The sequence below is a fragment of the Falco punctatus genome (assembly GCF_963210335.1).
Source record: "Falco punctatus genome assembly, chromosome: 6".
NCBI lineage: Eukaryota > Metazoa > Chordata > Aves > Falconiformes > Falconidae > Falco > Falco punctatus.
The window spans coordinates 2119450-2142359 of NC_137585.1; the positions used below are offsets into that span (position 1 = coordinate 2119450).

The 22910-nt window shown below is 46.1% G+C and overlaps 1 protein-coding gene across 1 annotated transcript in view; it reads left to right on the plus strand.

Moving 5' to 3' along the window:
- The window catches only part of LOC308065694 (sperm-associated antigen 17-like), a 67135-nt gene that overhangs the window by 32723 nt on the left and 11502 nt on the right, over positions 1-22910 (plus strand). Inside the window, exon 1 of the mRNA XM_080391892.1 lies at positions 1-22449. This exon is cut by the window's left edge and continues 32723 nt beyond it. Coding sequence (XP_080248018.1) covers positions 22354-22449 — 96 coding nt within the window. The 5' untranslated portion in view covers positions 1-22353. The remainder of the gene's footprint in view (positions 22450-22910) is intronic.

Genomic DNA, 22910 nt, shown 5'->3' on the forward strand with positions numbered 1-22910 from the left:
GAGCCTGGTATTCAGAACCTGCATATTTCTTCCTTGAAACAATGAGGCAATTTATTTTGGAGATATTTATACTTCGTGGAGGGCAAAGGGGCTGTAGACAACCCGTTTCACACAGTTTATGTTTGAGCCGTCAGTGTCAGGGGGCACAGGAAGGGTTAACTTCAAGTCCCACCAAGCGGCTGTACAGCTGGTGAAATGCATCTGTCAACAGAACTATTACTGTCATCCCCAGATCAGCACAACGTCCTTGACCCTGGAGGTCAACTGCCAGGCATTAGCTGTTACACAGACAGAGCTATCATGCTCCTGTGGGAACCCAAAGGTTACAAGACCAATTGGATCAGCCCAAGAAGCAAAACCCATAACCCATAACCCATCCTCCCTGCCCAGCAGCGGCTGAGAGGCACAGGTGAAGTGCAGCGCGATGGAGTTACTCCATCGCCTTTTCCCCTTTGAAACCGAGATTTAGACTTTCAAACAGACGAGGAGGGGGACACTGGTTATCCTCCTTCGTACTCCCTGTTTATGAGCCTCACAAAACGGTTTCGCAGTTTGCTGGGTGCAAAGCCTGCCTAGGCATTGAACCGCTGAAGGCTGGAAGGGGGTGGCAAGGAGATTTGGAGGGGGGGGCCCAGGGGTGGCACAGCAAGCGGGTGGGACAAGCGAGGCAGGACAGAGGTTGTAGGACTGCAAGGGTGAAGAGCTGCAGGACAGGACTAAAATGTGCTTTCAACCATAAGAAGAACATAAAGATTGAAAACTCTTTTTGAAGTAACTGGTGGCATTCCCATTGAGTTCAACAAGGGTTTTTTATCCTTTTGTTTACAGTACAGCCACAGTAACAACTTCTTGGTCCCAACAGAGGCAGAGGGCTCTTAATGTCACATTTCTCTGAAGGGATGTGAAGTCTTAAAGCTAAGATTTAATTAGTGAACAATTTCATTAAACCTCCTCTGATGATATATATAGACATATAATCCAGTGCTGTTCAACTGCCAGGCCTGGTAATTACACCCCAGCTTAGCTGAAATATTATCTAAATTGCATTTTTAAATGGGTGATTGACAGTGGAATGGCAGCACTTCCCTCATTCCTAGAATATGGTAGCGTGGAAGGGAGCTGAGAGCGCTATGGAGAGAGAGGAAGCAGAGAACAAAGTCAGAAAACGTGAAAGGGAAGGGAAAAATATTCAGGTTCTCAGTTTTTCTTTTTTTTTTTCTTTCTTTTTTTTTTTTTTTTTTGGTAAACTGATTATAAACTGTTAATTTGGCAGCATGTTGTTCACCTTGTGGAAATGCCTCCCCTTTTGCTCCTCTAATTTACCCCCCCCACCAATTTTTATTTTTTTTTCTTTCGAGGCAACCTGCGTTAGCAAGGCATTTTTAGGTTACTTCAGTGGGGGGCAGCCCCCCACCGTGCGCTGCACAGGGAGAGGACTCTACCCTTTTGTTCGTCTCTGGGTTCTGCAAATCCTGCAGCATTTGTGGAGTTCGCTCCGGACCCGCAGCAGGTGGAAGCTCCCAGCCCCACAGCAGCTGCGCACAGGCTTGATCTTCAGGTTTTCACACACAGTCCTCAACCTCCCCTGCCCAAGCCTCCTTTCCCTGTTTATTTTTTTTTTTTTAATGTGGAAAGCAGTAACCCTGGCCCAGCTAGCCACCCACTATCAGATTCCACCGGAGGAATTCTGGGCACGAAGCTTCACAGGGCAAACAGGTCTCCTGCCCTCTCTAAATGTCTCCCCCTTCCCTCCTCCCTCTCCGTCGCTGGGAATCCACCCTTATCCACTGCAGCAGGGATGATATTTTTGAATTGTGTTTATTTGTTGGCACCCTGGTGTGAAAGCGCTTCCCATCAACTGCATATTAATCTTGTCAGCAGTTTGTGAACATTTTCCTCCCTCCCTGCCCTAAATAATTTATGACTTTGGGGTCTTTTGCTCCCTTCTGTCCCCACCTCTCACTGCAATTAAAGAGAAATTAACCTTCCTGATTTTTGTTAAAGTGGCTCCAACGATGTCAAAATGGTAAGAAAGGGACTACTTTAGCCCTAGGAAAAATGGAGTTAGAAAAGCTGTAAATTGACTTTTAGAAAAGCATAGCTGGTGAGACAGGTATCTATCCATTACCTGTGCAGATGATCTGTACAAGTCCTCAGGCATTTGTCCCTGTACTTTTTCCATTGATCCATAGCCACTGGTTGGAACTTGTGCTGGGTTTTCCTTATCTTGAAAACCCCAGGGCCACCACAAACACTCAAAATTGCATCACCATTATCCTGAAATCTTTGAGAGACCATTAGCTGTATTCATTGATACAACCTTTTATTCACTATATTCATCAATACATTATTACTTGATTACCCAAACATACCTGGGCATCTTTTGCAACCCCAGATTCATGCTCCCTATTTCTTGGGTACATACCCCACTGTGGTTTTTATTTCAGTGTGGTTTTGGGGAGATGAATTTAATTTAATTGTACAGAGCAGTCTTCTTCAGGAAAAAGCACTATTAAAAGCTCTCTGGCTGATGGGGGCAAGTGCAAATGTGATGCTCTTCATGCATAGGGACATCGACTAGCTGGAATCACAGAGGTACCAAAGTGCCCACCACACAGGGAGTGTGCATCCCCCCCCCACCTCCATCAGAGGGGAATGAGGTTCCCCTACCCCTTTGGCAGGGTGGAACTAGCAAAAACCCTGTTCCTTCTTTTTACTCAGTTGGTGGTCATTTCTGATGAGCTGCTCCAGCCTTTTACTTCCTTGGGCTTATGAAGATTCACATGTCCACATCAGTGTGGACCCAGATGGGTCCTGGACCCACTACCAGAACGCTCAGCTATATATAGGATGGATATTGCCAGCTTGAAGTAAGCTCTAGCTGATTAAAAGTTGAGCTGCTTGTTTATATAGCACCCTGGGCTATATTTACCATCTTATTTTCCCAGGAACCTGACTAAATTGCCCAACCAAATGCAGCATTTCGGGGAATACCTTCTAATTCCTCTACGGTAAGAGCCCCTTCATCTGGAAAACTCGGCACACGCAGACTCAGAAGAAGAAACCTCTAATTTATGCCCATCTGTGAGCTAACTAAATCTCTTCCGTAGCTGTTTGGCATTCACACGATGGTAGTAACTCTCAGCCTTTACCACCCACATCAGTGTGTGACTTTTGCTGGGCCACAGCCACTGTGCCATTACTGGTCATACTTCCATTACTGCAGCAGCAGATCACCGGTATGTACGAGGGAGGGGGCTGTACTTGAAAGAAGATCTGCAGGGATGGGAGTGTGAAGTGAGTACCTGCCTTCTCAAGGAGCACCTACCTGAGACCACATGTCCCCAGACCCCTGGCATTTGTACCACATGCCTGTTCGACTTCCAGTTTTTCCCTTTGACCCAAAATAGCTAGAACCAACCTGCGTAAAGCACCCGCTCTTCCCTGCATCCTCTCCCCACTGAAGCTAGGGAAGGTGCTTTGACAAGTCCAGACCCAGAATCTACAGATCTTATTTCATCTTTCCTCCATCACAGTGTCCAAAATTGCCCAGTTTTGTCAGCCTTTTTGGTGCACCATATAAATTGTTTATATGATTAGCGTTTGAGGAAAAGTGTCAGCTATAGGATCGAAGGGAAAGGTGGACTTTTATCTGGGTGCAGGAAGGTGGGAAGTGGTTTGGATTTATAGCGTTGGGCTGTCTGAGTAAGAATGCGTTGTGATGCTGGCTGACAGACGTTTCATAAGAATTTGATATTGCTCAGTATTTGCATTTCTTTTGTTTTTACAAAGCATTTCCCAGTAAGCAAATAGACATCGTCCCGAACTGAGAGGCCAATGACTTGGCTGAAACGCGTACAACTTACTTGCTTCTTGGGGACTGAAAGTAAGCTCTAATTTCTCTCTTTTGTTGGCCAGTTTTTTCTACCACACAGTGGAGCTGTCTGCCTCAGGCAAACTGCCTCCTTTGGAATATCAAAAGGTGGTGCTAAGCACTGGAAAGTGCAGAGCTAGGTGAGGGATCTGGTACTGGTTGAAGACCAGAAACGCAACAGGCAGAGGACACGTCCTCTAGATGCTTTAAATTCAACTAATTCCATAACTCAACCTCTTCCTGCACAGATTTCTTTTGCTTCTTTTCCAGATACTCATCTCCTCTTTCCACTAACAGAGATACATCTTTCCATTCGGAGCTCTGATAGTGCCTCAACTACAAAATTTACATCACTTGCAAGTGTGCCACTTTGTTATTTATGTCAGCATTGTCCTGGCTGGGATTAATAAGGCTTTGTGAACACCAGGACTGCATCTATTTCTCTTATTTATGTTAATGAGTCCTGCATACAAGGTTTTGCCAAAGTCTAAACAAGTGTAAAATTGATGACATAATCATGGGAGAGTCTACGGGAATATTAAGGAGGATTAGGATACTATCAACAAATCAGGTTTTAAGTATTGTTCCGCTGGGCAAGGAGTGTTTTCAATTAATTTGTAATTAAATAAGGGAAGCAATTTAGTGAACTCAGAGATATTCCAGCAAACGGTTTATCTCATCAGTCTGAACCTCACATTCCTCCAGAACAGGATCATTGTTTAGATCTTGGGCATGTTATATGATCCGACCTATAGGAGTAATTTAATAAAACATCAATATTTTCCTTCTGTTAACCCTCAGTGTCATGCTGAATGGAGAGAGCTGCCTCTGCCTCCCTTCGCGGTCCCCAGCAGATCTACGCCCTCTCTAACTAGCTAGACAGGTGTTATCACTAAACAGCCTGGGGCTTTCAAACACAGGCAAACCAGACATGTTCTCCAGCAAATTCACAGCACAGGGGTAATTTATGGAGGAATGGAGGTGAAGCAAATGAGGGACAGAGAGAGAGGACAGAGAGCAAAGGGGAACACACCCAACTTCCACAGTGGAAAACACAGTGTCAGTAGAAAAGATTTTCTGACTAAGGTGATGGTATTTGCTCATATTTTCTCAAAATATTCCTTATAAAATATTTTCTTCAATCAGACCCAGAAGTATAAGGTAGTTTAAGAGGACCTGAGAAGAGATGAGCAATTCCAGATGGGTTCTATGCATGAATATACTCGGAGCAGGCAGAGCAGGGATTTGCTGATTGCTTAAAGGGCTTAGTGCAACAGCTGGGCACATTTTGAGTATGACCAAAAATAAGAGCACAAACGAATGCTGATGTCCAGACATCTGGCCTTATACCTATTGTTCTTGGCGCTTTTTTCTTTTTTCTTTTTTTTTTTCATAGCCAGAGTTATTTCATGGAGCAGATTGAGGGGGGAAGAAAGTTATGATGTGGAGGAAAAGGAGCCAAGAGAAAAGATTTAGAAGATAAATAAGAAATAGAGTAGGAAAGAAAAACAAAATAAGCTGCAAAGGGAGTATAAAGAGATACAGTAGAAGATGAAACAGGTACAAAACTGAAGAATAAAAATGTTGGGAACAAGGAATTACAGAAGGGGTTGAATAAAATAGGAGACAAGAAAAGCAGAGGTACCATACCAAGCATATGTTGTTAAAGACTTACTGCAACCACTGATAAAGAAGGGAAGACGTAGACACCTCTGGCATAGATTTCCTCCTTTTCAAGTTTCCACTCGCTCTGGCTTCTCGTCTCCCTCTCTGTTCCTAGCCTGCCCCGGTCACTGTCATATTCATGGTAAGACACTTGTTTGGAAAAATTGAAAAATGAAATTATGGATTTTTTTTTCCCTCATATTGAACATGTTCTGACAAATTGTTTATTTTAGAAGCTGTAGTGGTACTGATGTTCAAAAGGAGGTCCTGCCAGAAGGAATAACTTTTGAGTCAGGAGTGTTCCTCTTTCTCTCCTTGTGAAAACTATCAAAGCTTGGCCAAGCTGGAAAGGCCACACTATGAAATGTGCAGGTCAGAGCTGTGCAGGTGAAGTCACCACAGACTTCGTGCATGTTCTGCATGCATAAGTCAAATAGGTTGCTTCTTATAGACACTGCTCCTGGAGTTAAGAGTGGTAGAACAGACTCCATGAAGATGTGCAACTGGCACTCAGAAAACACGGCTCAGAAGACCTAGTGAATGGAAGCAGATGTGGAGGGGAGAGGGAAGGAATGAAAACTGATTGATACAGAGCAGGGAATTGACTGGAGCACAGAAATTGCAGACAGGAGTTGTTTGGGTAATGCTCAGGGCAGAGATCTGAGGAAAAGTGAAGGCTACCTTCAGAAGTAAAGAGGAGCAGGAATCTGAGGAGGAAAGACTCAGCCTGAGGAGGAGGCTGGAACCACAAGCTATACTGAAGATGAAGGGGTGTGGCAGGAGAGAGATCAGTTCTAGCAGGAGCTGTGTTCAAGGTAAAGGAGTTGGTCTAGATAGACTCGGAGACTGGAGAAGGAGCAGAGGGTATGGAAGGCAGAAAAGAGGGTGAATGCCAGGGGTGAAGGAAGAGTCTGAGAAGCTGGAGCGGTACGGAGGAACAGAGACTGCGAAAAATACAGGTAGGGAGACATTACTGTAAACTCGGAGTTGGCAGGGAAGCATCTATCAGGGAACTAGTCAGTGCTAGTGACACAAATCAGAGCAAGGAGTCAGGGACAAGTCGAGCCAAGAAACTGGGGCAGGGATGGGGAGATGGGATTGAACTACACGTATCTCAGGATGGGGAAAAGATAGGACTGCAGCAAGGACCAGGGAACAGAGATGGGACGCAGGATCACAGCTTGTTTGGAGCTGGCAGAGGGGAGCCCCTTTGGTCACAGTCCCCATCAGAACGGAGTCCACATCACTCTTCCCCTGCCATGGAGTCTCTCTAAAAGCCAATAGCATGCGGTAGTACGAATGTATGACCTCATCTCCTCGTAGTGCTCATTCACCTACCAAATAACAAACCTCTGCTGTTACCAGTTATTCCAGTTAGCTCAAGTAACAGGGGCTGCTGAAAGTGATCTTAAGTTATCAGTTGGGGAGTTAAGGGTGTCAGCGTGATCCTGCATAACTGGTTTATTTTTCCTTGAGTTCACCTTTCTCTTTGAGGCCTAGGAACATAAACTCAGAAAAATATTTTAAGAGAATACTATTAAGCTGTTAAGGTCAAAGACTTTTAAGTTGTTTAAAATAAGTTCAGCTTTGTGAGGCATGCATCAGGTCAAAAGTATAAGCTTATGCTACTGTAAGAATTTAAGTCTGTTTTTCTTACAATTTCTCCTGTGATGCTGTATTAATTTCTATTTTTTTACCTAACACTGAACTCAGTGTCCAGTTTGATTTTTAGTACCCTGAGACACAGTGTTCAGCCTATCTGAAAATGGTTCCAACAACAACAACAAAAAATTATCTGTGCCTTTCTTCAGCTACACATCCTGCAAAGAAAATGCCTATGACAAAGAGCATCTCATATAGCTGTCGGGGGATCTCCTTCTCTAGAAACTCCTCCTTTCCCACTCCAGCAGCTGCGGTTCACCCTGTCCCTCGCAGGATCCTAAAGGGAGGTCCCCTTAAGCTATACAGTGGTCTGAGAACTTCAAAGTTAAATACTGCTTGAAGAATCGGATTGTATTTTACAGTTTCCATTTAGTCATGGCTCCTTACCCAAGTGTGGCTCAAGCAAGCCCAGCTTCTCTGCCCATACCTGAAACAACCCTGTGCTGCTATGTCTAATTTGCCTCAGAAACCGGGAAGGAGATTGCTTTCCTTCTGGAGAGAGCAGGCAGGACTGGGTTACAGAGCAAGATGGCACATAAGAATTGCCTTGCTTGTGGTGCTAGGGTTTTGTATTTATAGTCTGTCCTTCTCTGGGCAGGGAATGCAGCCACAGACTTGGCTTGTTTGTCTTTGTTTTGGTTGCACCAACACCTATAAATGAAACAGAAAGCCCAGAAAAGGGTTGCTGAGCTTAACCACTGCTGAGCTTTTGGCCAGCCATACAACCCCTGGCTTTCCCTCAGATAATTATGGAAGGACCAGAGGCTTGATCCTCAGTCATACATGAATTTTCTCCTGTGCAGAAGGGGAAAAAACAGTTCTTAACAGGAGCCAAACAAGACCAGAGGATGCGCCATAGGAAATAACAATGCATGGAGCCCAAGTTATGGGTTAGGCAGGGCCTGGCCGGCATTACCACTGCAGACCATAAAGCCAGATGAAGCCATTGTGATCATCTGCTCCAGCCTCCTCCACAACGCAAGGCATAGGACTTTCCTAAATCACCTTATCTTTGAGCTATAGCATCTGTTACAGGAGGAAAAAACATCCAGTTTTGCCTGGAAGCTTTCCAGAGAAGGGTGTTCATCGTAACGCCTGCTAATTGTCCCCAGCCATTAGCTGTGTTCCACATTAAATACGTGGAGCCTTGTTTCCAGCCTGTCTTCAGCTTCGCCTGCTGCGTATCACCATGCATTTGCTTGCTGTACTGAAGGGGGCCAGGCCTCAGTCGGCCTTTACCTGTCGTGCTTGAGTGAGAGCGTGACTCCATGGAACTGTGTCACGGCAGTGTGGCTCCGTGTTGGAACACCAGCCAGGCATGTCCCCCGGCTCCTTACCAGGGGCTGTGGAGCATCACTGTGAGAGCCCATGTCTTCTAAAGTCCATGGGGACTCCTAGTGGGGAAGATACGATGACTTTCAAAACACTGAAAATTGTTTATAATTGAAGCAGCCACTTATAAATAGCTCTCACTCGAAGTCATGTGGCCAGTTTAATTAAGTAGTGCAGAGCATGTGCGGTCACTCACCTCAGAGAGAAAAACCTGCGCTGAGCCTTCGCCCTAATGTGAATTTCCTGACCTGACAGATGGGGATTGAGTGTCTGTTTATGCCAAGAGGAGTTTGCTAACATTTTTCCTCTAATTACTAATTATACCAGTGAAAGGGGCTTTACGGCCAGAGCCCTGGAAATGTGAAACTTGATCATCAGAGATTTGCAGGAAAGATGGAAGATTGATGGGTGACATCAAACAGCTGACAAGAGGACTGGGGCAGCCAGACGGGCAGCAGCTGCTCCAAGGGGCTCAGCGGTGGGGGGGGCAGCTGCTCAGAGGGGACAGGGGTCCATGGCAGAGCTGCTCGGAGGGGGATGAGCTGTTTTAACAGCTCCTCCCCCTGCCTCAGTTATTTCAGATATGAATGGGTCTAATCCGGCTGGGCTGGAGGCTGCCTGTGAGTGCCTCTACCAGCAGATGGTAAAGCAAAGCAGCAGGGCTGATGGCAGCTGCCACCGTAGAGGGGCACAGCTCCAGCCGTGGCAGAAGGCTCCACAGTATGCTGTGAACACCGGACCAAGGAAGAGGATGTAAATCAACTCCTCCGGGCCTCAGGTTTCCCAGATCCAAGTCTAAACATCAGGGTGTCCATTCCCTGAGGCCTCAGTAAACCTATCATCCCAGCCAGCTACGGAGTGTAGTCAAGGTCACTGGGAAGAGGTCCCTGGCAGGGCAGCTCCCTTCTCTGAAGGAGGCAGCAGTTGCATATCCTCATCACGCTGCATTGACTCCTGTTCAGAGGTCCAAACCCAGATCAGCCTGGTGGCCTCTGACTCGGTGGAAGGATCAGCACGCTGCCTGGTTCACTGAAAGATGTTTGGCCCAGGCTGGGCTGTGACCTCTATCCCATTAGCATCTGCTGGGCTGGAGACTGGCACTGCATTGCAGCACTTGTAAAGGCTCAAGTGGTCCTGCCACATGGTCTCCAAACCACCAGTTTCCTTGACATTCTTGGGAATCACGGGCATTGGTGGCCAGAGCTTCCCCTACATGGTCCCTTGTCCAAATTGCAGATCTCCTCCCAATGACAGCCACCCTGCAGCACCCATGCAGAGATTCCCGTGCTGACAGGAGGTCTTCTGCTGGAGGAGTTAAACCACCACCTTGAATGACATTCCTGGAGTGGACGTAAGAGTCCTGGTGCTGGCATAGCCACTCCTGCTCCCAGCATTATTGACTGCTCCGGTGCCATCCTGAGGAGCATTAATTATCGTGCCATGAGCCCACATCACAATGCCAGCAAACCGCAGCCCATATCTTGCCCCAACCCTGTGCTGGGGAAAGCGAACACAGTGACCACTGGAAATACATCAACAAGGGAGCTGAGAAAAAAACAGCCTTTCACTGTCCCGCAGCAGTAGGCATCTGATTGATTCATATAACGTTAATTAGAACTTTATCCTTAAAATGGCCCAAGTGAACAGGGTTTGGTTTGACATTCTACAAATGTGCAAGAAGCAGTAGTAGATAGCCAGTCATCCTTATGAAAATTGCTTTTTGCTAGATGCAAGAGAGCACAGCAGCAGTAGCATAGGAATGAGGATATCTGTGATAACAGGAACTTTTCACCAGGACAGTGAACTGAATTTCCAACTGGTACAGTAAATAGTGCACTTGTGTATTAATACACAAATAATCTCTACTGCCGCCTAGCCAGTAACTGAGGCCGCCACCTCAAGCTCCATCTGAGGTGACAAGCCTGCCTGCCACCAGATCTAGCAGAATATTATACACACATATATACACACACACATATATGTGTGTTTTCCAGAGCTGTAGGTTGTGAGTGTAAGTTTGAAACAACCAAATGATCACATAGCAAATATCATAGTTTCATGGTTCAGCACGTACACCCTCCTTCCACTGTTCCTGGTTCAGGCAGATAGCCTTCACCTGAAGTGTGGATGGAAGGGTAGCACAGGGGTAACTGTATCACATATATTCTCTTCCGTGAAGGAGCCTAGTTATCTGTTCTGCCTAAGGAAGGCTGTGGTCTCCCACACCGACGTTTGCGTTTCTATGCTTGTACTTTTCTCCCCATAGATACAAAGCACCGAGCAGCTGCTGGCTTGGACAACAGTCTTGCTCTTTCACTGTGTATAAGAAAACTGATATCAAGGATCCAGCCTGAGTTTTGCAGCTCCAGCCTGACAAATGCATTCAGAACCACACTGAAAATATGGACATTTAATATTACAACTACCTTTCTATTGTCTTATTCTCTCTTTCTTCAAATTATATTTTAGACATACTACTGTACAGAAGTGTCTTGCATTCTTTGAAAACAAAAAAAAACCCCACAGGCTTTTTGAAGCACACATCATCATCAAATCCTCATAAATATCCTAGAAAGCAGCTGGGCAAGACATCCCCAGCTTGATCTTTATCAGACTGATAAACTGTTTTTTTTAGAAAGGCTGATGCAAATGATTTCCAGGGCTTCTCATCTAGGTCAGGAACCTTTCAAAACTCAATTAAAACATTCTATTTCCCCACTAACTTGAGGATAACAAATGGATGAAAATCTGCGCATAATGTTTCCTCCCTTCAACAATTCTTTAAGTTCCAAATATATAAGTGGAGGTCTAGGGCTCAGCACGAGAGGATGGGCAAGCAAACAGGTTAAGGCAGGTCAAGGTATCTCAGTTTAACAAGACATAAAACACTTAGCACAGTCCCCAGTGGTAATATTGCCATGCCCCACCAGCACCATGCCCCGCCAGCAGTGTATTTGCATGAAGAGAACAGGAATTATTTTCTGCCAGCTTCAAATGCCTGCCTTTAGTGCCTTCTCACCCTTCATCACACTTCCAGCCATGCAGACTGCTTGTTTCTGTGCAGCAGCAGCGATGCAGTGTGCTCCAGGGTTCTGAGCTCCGTCCTTCCTCTGTTCTCTCCATGCCTTCACATCCCCTCCACAGATAAAATGAGGAAGAGGAATGTGCTCATTCTTTCAGAAAACCACACTCTTCCTGGCTAGTGGATGAAATAATTAATGATGTCATAAATGCAGCCTTGAGGAACGCCTCCCAAAGGCCAAGCTGAAGCATCCATGTTCATTTTCATGAACACTTCGGCAAAGAGTGTACACGCTGAACCATGAAACTATAATATTTGCTATGTGATCATTTGGTTGTTTCAAACGTACACTCACGACCTAGAGCTCTGGAAAACACTCACAATTATAAGATTCTGCTAAAACTTGTGGAAGGCAGGCTTGTTACCTCGGATGCAGCTTGTAGAAGCTACCTCAAATGCAAGACACTTCTGTACAGTAGTATGTCTAGAATAGAATTTGCAGAAAGAAAGGTAGAATAAGGCAATATGAAGGTAGCTGTAATGTTAAATGTCCATATTTTCAGTATGGTTTTGAATGCATTTGCAAAGCTGGAGCTGCACTGTGAAGCTTTCCATCATTTTGCCATATTTCTGAAAAGCAAAAAGGAAAGTGCTTTCTGCTGGGAGCTCCACTGGGCTGACCAGCAAAGATCTCCAAGTCTCTGATTTGAACAGCATCCTAGTACGTGTAGTGGATCAATTGACTTACTTTGATTCCATTAAAATCTATTAGAACCACTGAATGAGAAGTGCTGCCAATTGTATCTACTACGTGTTGCTAATCCACTCATTCTGGGCAGAAAAGAAGGGTGAGCCAGCTCCATCTATTAGATAGCCCTCTAATTAGACGTCAGTATACGTCCAGCGCTCCAGGATGGGTGGCTGACGGTGTGTGAGCCAGGTACGTAAGCTCAGGTCACTCACAGTACCTGGCGAGCTAACTGCCTCCAGACCTGGGCCTCAGCCTGTTGTTCGAAGCATCTAGAATTACTCGAACTCCGAGGGGAAGGTCTGAATGAGGTAAGTGTTGAGCTTTAGTAGTCAGTATTTTCCTTGCTTCAGAACTGATCAGCTTTTACCCCAGCTAGCTTACTGCCCCAAAATAACAGCAATATATTTGCACCAGCTTGGAATCCCAAGTACCAAGCTCTAAAAAGAAACATAATGTGCTGATTGAACCTTTTGTGCAAGAGCTATGTTATGATCTCCGAAACACAATTCCATCACCTCTGAAATGTAAACTACCCTCGGAGTGATTCAGAGTAGCCTTTCTATTACACCCAAACTCCCACACTTCTTGGTGGCATAGTTCTGTCTTTCTAGTGTTGTCTAAACATCATTAGACCAGAAGACGGCCTTTCAGTTTCAGTTCATTAATTTTCTGTCCTGGAAAGCAATAGTTGGTGTTGTAAAATTCCCCAAAAGTTCAAATAAATCTTGCAAATGTCAGACTTTTATATAAAAGGAAACCAGACAAGTTGCACTTCATAGAATCATAGAATGGGTTGGGCTGGAAGGGTCCTTTACAGGTCACCTAGCCCAACCCCCACCACAGGCAGGGACACCTTCCACTAGAGCAGGTTGCTCCAAGCCCCGTCCAACCTGGCCTTGAGCACTGCCAGGGATGGGGCATCCACAGCTGCTCTGGGCAACCTGTGCCAGCACCTCACCACCCTCACAGTAAAGAATGTCTTCCTGACATCTAATCTAAATCTACCCTCTTTCAGCTTAAAGCCATCCCCCTTGTCCCATCACTACACATCCTTGTAAGAAGTCCCTCTTCAGCTTTCTTGTCGGCCCTGTTAGGTACTGGGAGCTGCTCTAAGGTCTCCCCGGAACCTTCCCTTCCCCAGGCTGAACAGCCCCAGCTCTCCCAGCCTGTCCCCATAGGAGAGGGGCTCCAGCCCTCTGAGAATGTTCATGGCCTCCTCTGGACCCGCTCCAACAGGTCTGTGCCCTTCTTATGTTGGGGGCCCCGAGGTGGAGGCAGCGCTGCAGGGGGGTCTCACCAGAGCGGAGCAGCGGGGCAGAGCCCCCTCCCTCACCCTGCTGCCACGCTGCTTTTGGTGCAGCCCGGGACAGGGTCAGCTTTCTGGGCTGCAAGCGCATGTTGCTGCACCACGTTGAGCTTCTTGTCAACCAACACCCCCAAGTCTTTCTCCTCAGGGCTTCCCTCAATCTGTTCTCTGCCCAGCCTGTGTCTGTGCTTGGGACTGCCCGGACCCATGGGCAGCACCTTGCACTTGGCCTTGTTGAACCTCATGAGGTGCTCACAGGCCCACCCCTCAAGCCGTTCTGGGTCCCTCTGGATGGCATCCCTTCCCTCCAGTGGGTGATGGCACCGCACAGCTTGGTGTGGCTGGCAATTCTGCCGAGGGTGCACTCAATCCCGGTGTCCATGCTGCCGACAAAGATGTTAAAGGGCGCCGGATCCAGTACGGAGCCCTGAGGAACACCACTCATCGTTTCATTGATCTACACTGGTTTACTGACAGGAGTTTGCAGAAAACTAACTAATTCATCAGTGCTTTCTTTAAATTATTATTGCTTAGTCATCATAGAATTTTGTGGAATGATGAAGAAAAGCAAAGATCATTCAAGGCAAATGGAAGAAGACTTTTTCACCAAAGAAAGCTTTCTGTTGGCATTTAACATACATTTTAAAGAAAGCTAAGAAATTCCATTTTCTGTCATTTTGTTTACATATTTTCCCATACCTGATGACAGACAGTCACAATGACTTCATGATGTTTGTGTACTTGGAATATATCTGCATAGAAAAGAATTAGGCCTTGGACACCACAGCCGAAATGCTATGCTCAGCTGTTTATTTCAAATCTCTCCACATTCTTTTCAAACGCTGACTAGCATCTCTGAAAAATCACTAGATACAAAATAAGCATCAAGGACGGCATGATCTGCAAACACTGGCACAGGCAAGTCAGTGCATTGGGAGCAGGGACAGACCTCATCCAGCTCGGGTACCTCTTCCATTGACGGTCCTCAGCACTTGGCAGCCCTGCCACAGTGGATGTTTCACTTTGCAGTAATGAGATGGAGGGAGATGGGAAAAGGCCTGATTTTTCATTCTGACTGCTGTTAATGTGAATTAAGAAATTTGGCTGATAGGAATTAGTGCTAACTAACTTCAAACACAGTTTGTTAACTAAGAAAAGTGCTAATTAGAAATCCTTTTAAACTTGATCTCTGTAATGGTCTAATGTAAACACTTGCTGCATTTTATTTGCTTAAAGCTTACTGAATCCATAGGAATGGCTGGTCACGGCAGAAGCTGTACAATGTTGAAGATAAGGTGTCTCCAATTCTTCACAGCTTCTATTATTATATAACATTTGTCAGTAGTAAGTGGAGGTTTTACATTAAAGCAGGTGTTAACATCTGATAGGGATGAAAATATTGAAAACATTGTTCACCTTTCCTAAAATTCTATCATTTGCTCTTTAAATAATTAGTTTTCTGAGAATTTTAAATGAAATCTGCTCTCCTTCATTCAAATAGCTAATTTAAGAAAAGCAGGAAATCTGACGGTGCCTTGTTTTTGCCATCATTTGCAGAACCAAAGACAGCACAAATCCTTTCAAATTCCCATATTGTAAAGACTCACTAAAACCTTGTGATAGGATACATACACCGACTTGGGGGGGCAGGAAACCGTCTTTTTTTTTGTGTGGTGACTTTGCATAACTGCACAGTGTCCATCCAAAGAAGCTGAAGAAAACACTCCATTACAGAGAGTGCCACAAAGGTGAGCCACATTTGATAATACCTTTCTGTCTCTCACTTATCACGGTAGGAGGGTGCAAGACGAGGCCTTGGCAGGCAGAGACTGCTCATAGCCTGCTCGGTCCCATCTCCGAATTCTTACTGTGCTTTTCCTAGTAACAGCTGGGGCTACAGCACTTGCAGGGGGCACTACATAGGTCCAGGGCTAAATCCTGATGAAATAAGTAAATTCCCAAATCATCTACAGGAGTTCCTATAGGATGGCTGGCCAAATGTTAGGTTGTGAACTCAAGTCACCGGCTGTATCAGTACCCAGCCTGCCCACATTCTTTAATTTCTTATGTCGCCTGGGAAACGGTGGCAGTGGGGTGCTTGGTGAAGCACAAGGGAGGAGGCCCTGCAGCACAGCTGGCAAGGGAGGGCACCACATCTGCATGAATCCTGTCAGAGCGCTGCGGGGGCTGCTCGCAGGTTGGGGTGCTTGGCAGGTGCACCCTGGATCACACGGACCCGTTGCACCCAGAAGCAAGTGTCGCAGCACTCTCCAAACTATCAAGCTGCAACAAGGTCTTTGACCATCTCATACCAGCATATTCTTCATACAGCCCCTCTGCTGCCTTCTCATCTCGCCTCACCCAGGGCCTGCTCTCTCCTCTCTTGCATCTTCCTCCCTCTCTTCTTCCTCAGCTGCTCTCTCTTCCTTGGCTGCCCAACATCTTAACAGAACCAGCCACACCTGCACATTATCCCCATCAGCCACCCCACCACCTCTGTATATTATCAATGCTAATTAACCCAGCTTCATTCCACTACACTTCCCTGCCCTTTTTTTTTTTAAATGTTTTTAATAAACATTACAACATTTTTACAAATAAACTTTTCATACAGTCCTCTATAACTCCTCTACAAGCAAGGACTGGCAGGAGAGATGCTGGGCCTTCGCAAGGTGTGCTGCCAGGAGGTGCTGGCTTGGAGTCTTTATGGTGGCACGGCCCGCTGACGCAGGAGGGGGGGTACCGCAGGGGACTGGGGTCTAGCTTGAATTTTGGAGATGCAGAATAAGAAAAGCTTGTGATGTAGGAATGATGCTGGTGGGGGCAGAGAGAAGCACAGGGTGCTCTTCTGGTTTGAGGTAAGGAGATGATGGTTAGACTTCAGGTTTATGGAAAAGTAAAGGATTTAGCGGACGATAAGCTAAGACATGATGGTGTTTGGGAATACAGTCCTAAGACTGGGGAGTTTAACCATGGCTGTTCTATAAAGTAGATTCTAGGCACAAGTATGACTGAGAGTGCCAGGTGCCAAAATAGAGATGGAAATAGTTGCTACTCCATGCACTTCTTTCCAAAAGCTACAGGGGAGTTCATGTGCTCAGGGAAACAGATGGGAAAGAAAGGAGAAAGAATTAAAGTTGGAGCAACAGTTTCAGAATAATATATATTGTTGCAATTTATTCTGCAAAAAATAGGCATTACCCACAGAAAATTCAGACAAAATCCGTCTAAATACAAGTTCACAGAATTGGTATACCAAGGCCAAAGAATTATGGCTCTAGCCATTTAATTACTCCAACTCCACTTCAGATTGCATGATTTTTTACAGAAAAGCTCTTCTCCTTTAAAAAATAAACAAACACACCATGTCTTTCCACCACTTATTATGAACATTTTCATTGCAAACACTGGCATATATCTTAGGTCTGTTTACCCTCCATGGAGCTAATGTTTGGTTTGAATGGATTAGAAGTGTTTTTATTTTTGCACCAGTAAGGATACAATGTTTCAAATTCCATTTATTTAGATTTTGCTTTGTTTGGCTGTTGGGAAAGGTTAGTGGTTAGTGCTCAGCACTACTGTGGCAAACTCCCTGGACGGCAGTAGAAGTGAGGAGTGCTCCAGCAGCAGATCTCCTTAGGGGTGAGGAGTGCTCCAGCAGCAGATCTCCTTAGGGGTGAGGAGTGCTCCAGCAGCAGATCTCCACGGAGGGCTCCCTAACCCAGGGGACATCGCTCCTCCTGCACCAGAAGCAAGCAGGCAATGACAAAGGGCTTGAAAGTGCGGGAGAATGGGGTGGAGGTGGGGAGATTGGCTTTCTGGAAGGGTGGGAAAATGTTTTCTTTGGATTTATTTCTTCAGGGAGAAGAATAAAACCTTGGGATCTGTTTTGGAAAGGGGCAGGAATAAAGCCTACGATATCTGAAATTGGACTTTTTTTGCTGACTGGCAGCACTGAACTGCTTCCAAACTTCAGTTACCTAGAGACAGAAGTACAACACTAAATGCAGAGGGAGTCTTTCTTTAAAGAGACTGCTGCACAGCATCCAGCTGGAATTTGGAAGTCATTTTACTGACAGATGATAATGGATTTCATTTAGAGCTGTGCCAGGAATCCTCATACCATTGGCTGTAGAGAGGAAAAAGCATTCTCCTCGCACATGCATGCACGTGGGAGAGAGCAGACTACGAAAGCATCTTTTCCAAAATTAAATGCAGGGCCTTGTAAGGTTTTTTCCCCAGTAAAACAAAGTTGGTGGAGACTCTTAAATGTAAACTTATTTGTATCTACAAAGGAAGTTTGATCTGTCCTGTGTGTTACGCTTGTGATAAGTAACAGAGGCTACAGACATTTGTAACTCAGCTTGACGAGAAATTTTTGAAGGAAGAAAAAACAAGCAGCCAGGCCAACACTTAAATGCTAGAGCTGGAGGCAGAAGGGAATATTAAAAAATTGCTCTGCTTTTGGCCTCATTCTTAGATGGACAGGTTTGGTCTATTGATTTGTGCGTATAGTGGCCCAGCAAGGGCAGGCCTTGCACTGTGGCAGACAGACTCACCTGAACGGCACTGTCTTTGCAATTGAGCTGCTCCTTTTCTCTCTAACCATCCCTGCTTGCAAGCCTCTAGCAACCCTTATCTTATTAGGAAAGGCACATTACAATCCGAAGAGGAGAGTTTATTTTATGGTTTCATTAGCTAGAACTCAGTTTAATCAAGAAATTATTGACCTCTGGTGCCAGAAAAATTGTAAGTACACCACGCCACATTCAGGAGGGGAGTGCATTAACAAATTTATGCTCAGCTTAACCTTTGTCCCTTTCAGGGCACACACACCTATAATTTACTGATGTAGAAATAAGCTTTCTAGATCCTAAAGCCAAGACAGATATTTGGTCCACATCCACGAGGCCAATGCAGTCCATGTGGGAAGCTTTATGCAAATTATATAAACGAATTTAGAGACTGAGAAATAAATTATAAGGAATCATTTGGTGGCCAGAGCAGCAACTGTAGGCAAGGCCTCCTGCATCCATCTTGGTATGTGAGAGTTCAGGGAGGCTGTGGAAACACACGCCATAGCTGCCAAATCTGTGTAACTTGTGAGATGGCTGGGTCCTGGGGGCTGCAAAAGCTGTTCCCAGCCCAGATGCTGCAGTGATATGAAACTGGGAAGTAAAGCAAAATGAGTTTTGTGGTCTTCCTCTTCTTCCTTTTTGCGAGAAAAAAGTCTGAACAGTGTTCTCTTTAAAAAGAGTGCCTTTTTAAAAAAAAAAACCAAACACCTTTCTTCTTCTTTTACAAATATAAGGAATACGAAGGACTGTTTTCCTTAGCAGTGCTGAAGGCCCTGTTAGCTGTTCTAGACAACCTTCTGGAAAGTTTTCTAAAACAGAAACAGCTTTCTGAAGCCATAATTCAGGAAGCCTCCCTATTTAAGAAACATTTAAATCTTAGGAAAGCAATATAAAGCAATTTAGTGTGTTCTTAAGGGCTCAAGCAAAGAGGTGTCTTTGCTGACTTCTCAACTGAAGGTGAGAAGTTGATGGCTCTTACTGAAAAGATAATTTTTTTCCAAATATTTGTCAAGCTTTTAGAATAAGCACTTAAAAAAAAAGCAAAAAAAAAAAGCAAACACGATTAAAATGAATTCCCCTCTCAGTCAATTAGGCTTTAATTATTTAAGATCCAAAACCTTTACCAGTTCTTTAGTCAACTATTTCTTTAGTTAAGATTTCAGGACAAGAAGAGAAGACATGACTTTTACAACTAGTAATAATGCCTTTCCACTCCCCACACTTTACTGGAGAACAAGTAAGTGCGAATGTTCTTTAAATCACCCTGAAATAAAAGGTAACCAATGTGTCTTCTTCCGGAAGGAGGTAAAGAGTATACCTGATCTTTAAACACTCCTTCATTTTTGTTAAGTGTGGCACAGGAACATGTAACTACTCCACAGTATTAACCATGCAGGCTTTCTTATCCTGCTGTGTAAATACAGAATACACAGGCTTGTTAACCCCTCTCGCAGGGAATGGTAAGCTACCTTTTATTTACACTCAGTATCATTCAGAATTGCAAGTGTATTATAAATTCATGGCTTTGGTTACTCCACTCGTATTCACAAATGTTACTTTTTAAAAAGCCAGAAAATAGAAAGGCTGGCTTTGTGATTTTTAGGTTGCCACTCTCCCTGAAAATCTCACCATAAATAGTCTTGTCATACACAAAGTCATCACAGATAGGCCTGTTAACTCTTGCCACTAATAGTAGACCCGATTTTGTTAAATGGAAATGTCAGGCTTACAATGGTGCATTACATTTTTTTGTGCAGAAGGTAGCCCAAACTGTGTGTTGTCTCTCTGGATCCTTGATTTGCCTATTCCTCTCATCTGCAGCTTATCAGTACAGCTGAATTACATTGTTTTGCTAACACAAGTTTTAAGATTGCAGAAAATTCATCTTTTAGTTATCAGAAGGAAGCTGAAGGTTTTCGGATGGCTCAGTCACAACTGGGTGTTTTGCCATCCAGATCCATTTGGAGGAAACAAAGGCTGTAGTTTCCCGATATTTTTTATTTGCCTCTTTTGTCTCTGGGAGGATTTAACCACAAGGGTTTCAATGATCTGGCTTACAGCTTGGCCTACAAGGGTCTTTGGCAGCATAACCGAGTGGACAAAGACAAGCAGCCAAACAGAAGATGTCTTTAGCTGACTTCACTACTGGAGAACCTATTTCAGAACTATACATTTCTTTCTCTCTTTTGTTCAGGAGAGTGGTGGAGGTAATTTTAAATGGACTGGTAAAGCTCCCAGTGATCAGCTGTCCTACTTCAGCTTGACTCGCTACTTGCTATAGCATCCAACAACAATAAACAAGTTATCTAGATGCATTTACTAAGATGGTAAGCAGCAGAACAAAACAGCTTCCTTCAAATAATCCTTTCTCATCAAAGCAAACACACAATAGATACAAACAGGCCAGTTCATGGTTCTCACAGTTATTGTTCATGTTCTCTGACCTGTTTGTAGGCTGACATCAGCCTTGCTGTTTTTTAACCTTCCTAATGATCCTGTACATACAGATCCAGGTGCGGGCATAGTCAAGCAGTTGTCCTCTCCCACAGACATCATGGTAGTGCCCATCTCCAGCCATACCATCAGGATCTGGGTGCACAACCCTCTCCCGTTGGTCCTTCTGAAGCTTAGATCCAGCCCTGAAAAATCAGAAGCGTGGTTCATAATAAGGATATTTGGCACCATTATCTGTGCATTCTGCCCCATACCTCTGTCCTGTTCTGCTGCATCGACTGGTGCTCCTGCCCTGTTCCACCTTCCCATACTCTCTCAGTGCACCTCAGTAGGCACAGTCTGCAGATCCATGACTTTAAGGAAGAACAAGGGTGTGGTGGGAATGTCACACTGCCTATTTCTGTGAACAATTGAAGTCTGGTTTTTTTTCTGGACAACAAAAGAAAAACTCAAAAAGAGGAAAATGAACACCAGCCAAGAAGCGGGGTAGGGGGGAATGTTTATGGGTGTTGGCAAAACCTCTGCGCAGCTTTCCCATGTTGTAAACTACATCACTGTCTGCAAACCCAGGGAAGATACCCTTCTGCAGACTAAGATGATATGAGGCTTGCCTGTTAACGGTTGGACTCGATGATCTAAAAGGCCTTTTCCACCCTAAACAATTCTATGAGTCTACAAACGTAAATTCCTACTTCTCCACTAAACTCGTGTAATTAAAGGTTTTCTTCAGCACATACACTAGGTCAGGATCATCCCAGAATGGAATTCTGACTGAAGCAATAACGTGCTGCACAGCAGGGCTTTAAGGTTCTGATGAAACTGAAATAAAGATTTGGAGGCTCTGAGCAACCCTGGTCGGTATAAGGCGGTGGGGGGAGGGCAGCATGTGGTTTGGGATATTTTCACCAAATGTTAAATCACACAGAATATTTCACTCGTCTCCAGTGTGAGATCACGACATGACTCCTCTGTAATGAATTCTTTATCTTGGCAGCTCTCCTGCTTTCTCCCAACTGTGCCTCCCTCTCCCCTTCTGGTCCCAGTGCCGTAACATATGGTAGTATTTGGAGTGCTTTCGGCCTGGGAGCAGGCCTGGCTGCCCACACCTGTGCGCTCACCCTCCTGGCTGCCCCTCAGGCGGCCCTGCTCGGGTCACGCTCCGGCACCGTGACATGAGCTCAGCCCCTTCGCCCTCCTCCCCGGGCACCCCGAGAGCTGCCGGGTTTGTGCAGCCCTTGGGATGCCAGGTCTACCTTGGTGGCGCTGCACTGCTGCCGTGCACCCCAACCCTTCCCACACAGCCTCGGCGAAGCCACTTGGAGCAGCCGGTGCTGGAGGCTGCTCCAGGTGTCCTGAGCCACCCACCCGTGTGGCAAACGACGATGCAAAGTGCCTCAACGGCGGCCCAAGCCCCGCCGAACCCCACCATAAGGCCGGCCGGGTGGGAAGGCCGCTGTCGGCCCAGGAGAGACCTCCACACCCCCGGCCCCGCCGGCTCCCTGGGCGGGCACCGGGCTCTCCACACCCCGGCCCCGCCGAGCTCCGCGGGGGCGGCACCGGGCCCTCCACACCACGGCCCCGTCGAGCTCCCCGGGGCGGGCACCGGGCCCCGCCGGCAGAGGGGCGGCCCAGGCGCCGGTTGAGGGCGGTCACCCCGCGGGAGCCGGTCGCCACGGCGACGCGTGGGCCCTGCCCGCCGCCCGCCCCGCCATGGGCCCGAGGAGGCCGAAAACCGGTGGGATCGCCTCAGCGGGAGCCGCGGGCAGGAGCTGGGAGGCCGCGCTGGTGTCTGCCCCCCTGGAGGAGGTGAAGGCAGCCGAGGGGCAGCGCAGGGGCCGGCCGGGGAGCGGGGTGGGGGGCCCGGGCCAGAGGAGGCCGCAGCCCCGGCCCTGGTTGCCGCGGGGGGGTCATCGAGGTCGCCCCCCGGTGCGGAGCTGCACCCCCCTTTGCCCCCGCCGCTGAGAGGGTTTCTTGCTTTTTCTCCGTTTTCTTTCTTTCTGGGGCTCAGGTGCCAAATTTTGGCTCGGAGTGAACGTTTTATAAACTGCTGAACACCGAGGTTTGATGGAGGTGCTGACACAGCATTAACTGCAGCGTTGAAAATGTGAGGCTGTAATTTTCCTCCTTGAGTGTGTGTAGCTAAAAGGCACTTCCCCCCCCCCTCCCTTTTTTCCCCCTCTTTTACAGCGTGTGAGGATCTAAAGGCATATTTACGTTTCCAGGTTCTATGTAAGCAATGTAATTCTAATAAATCTTGACTTGCAAGA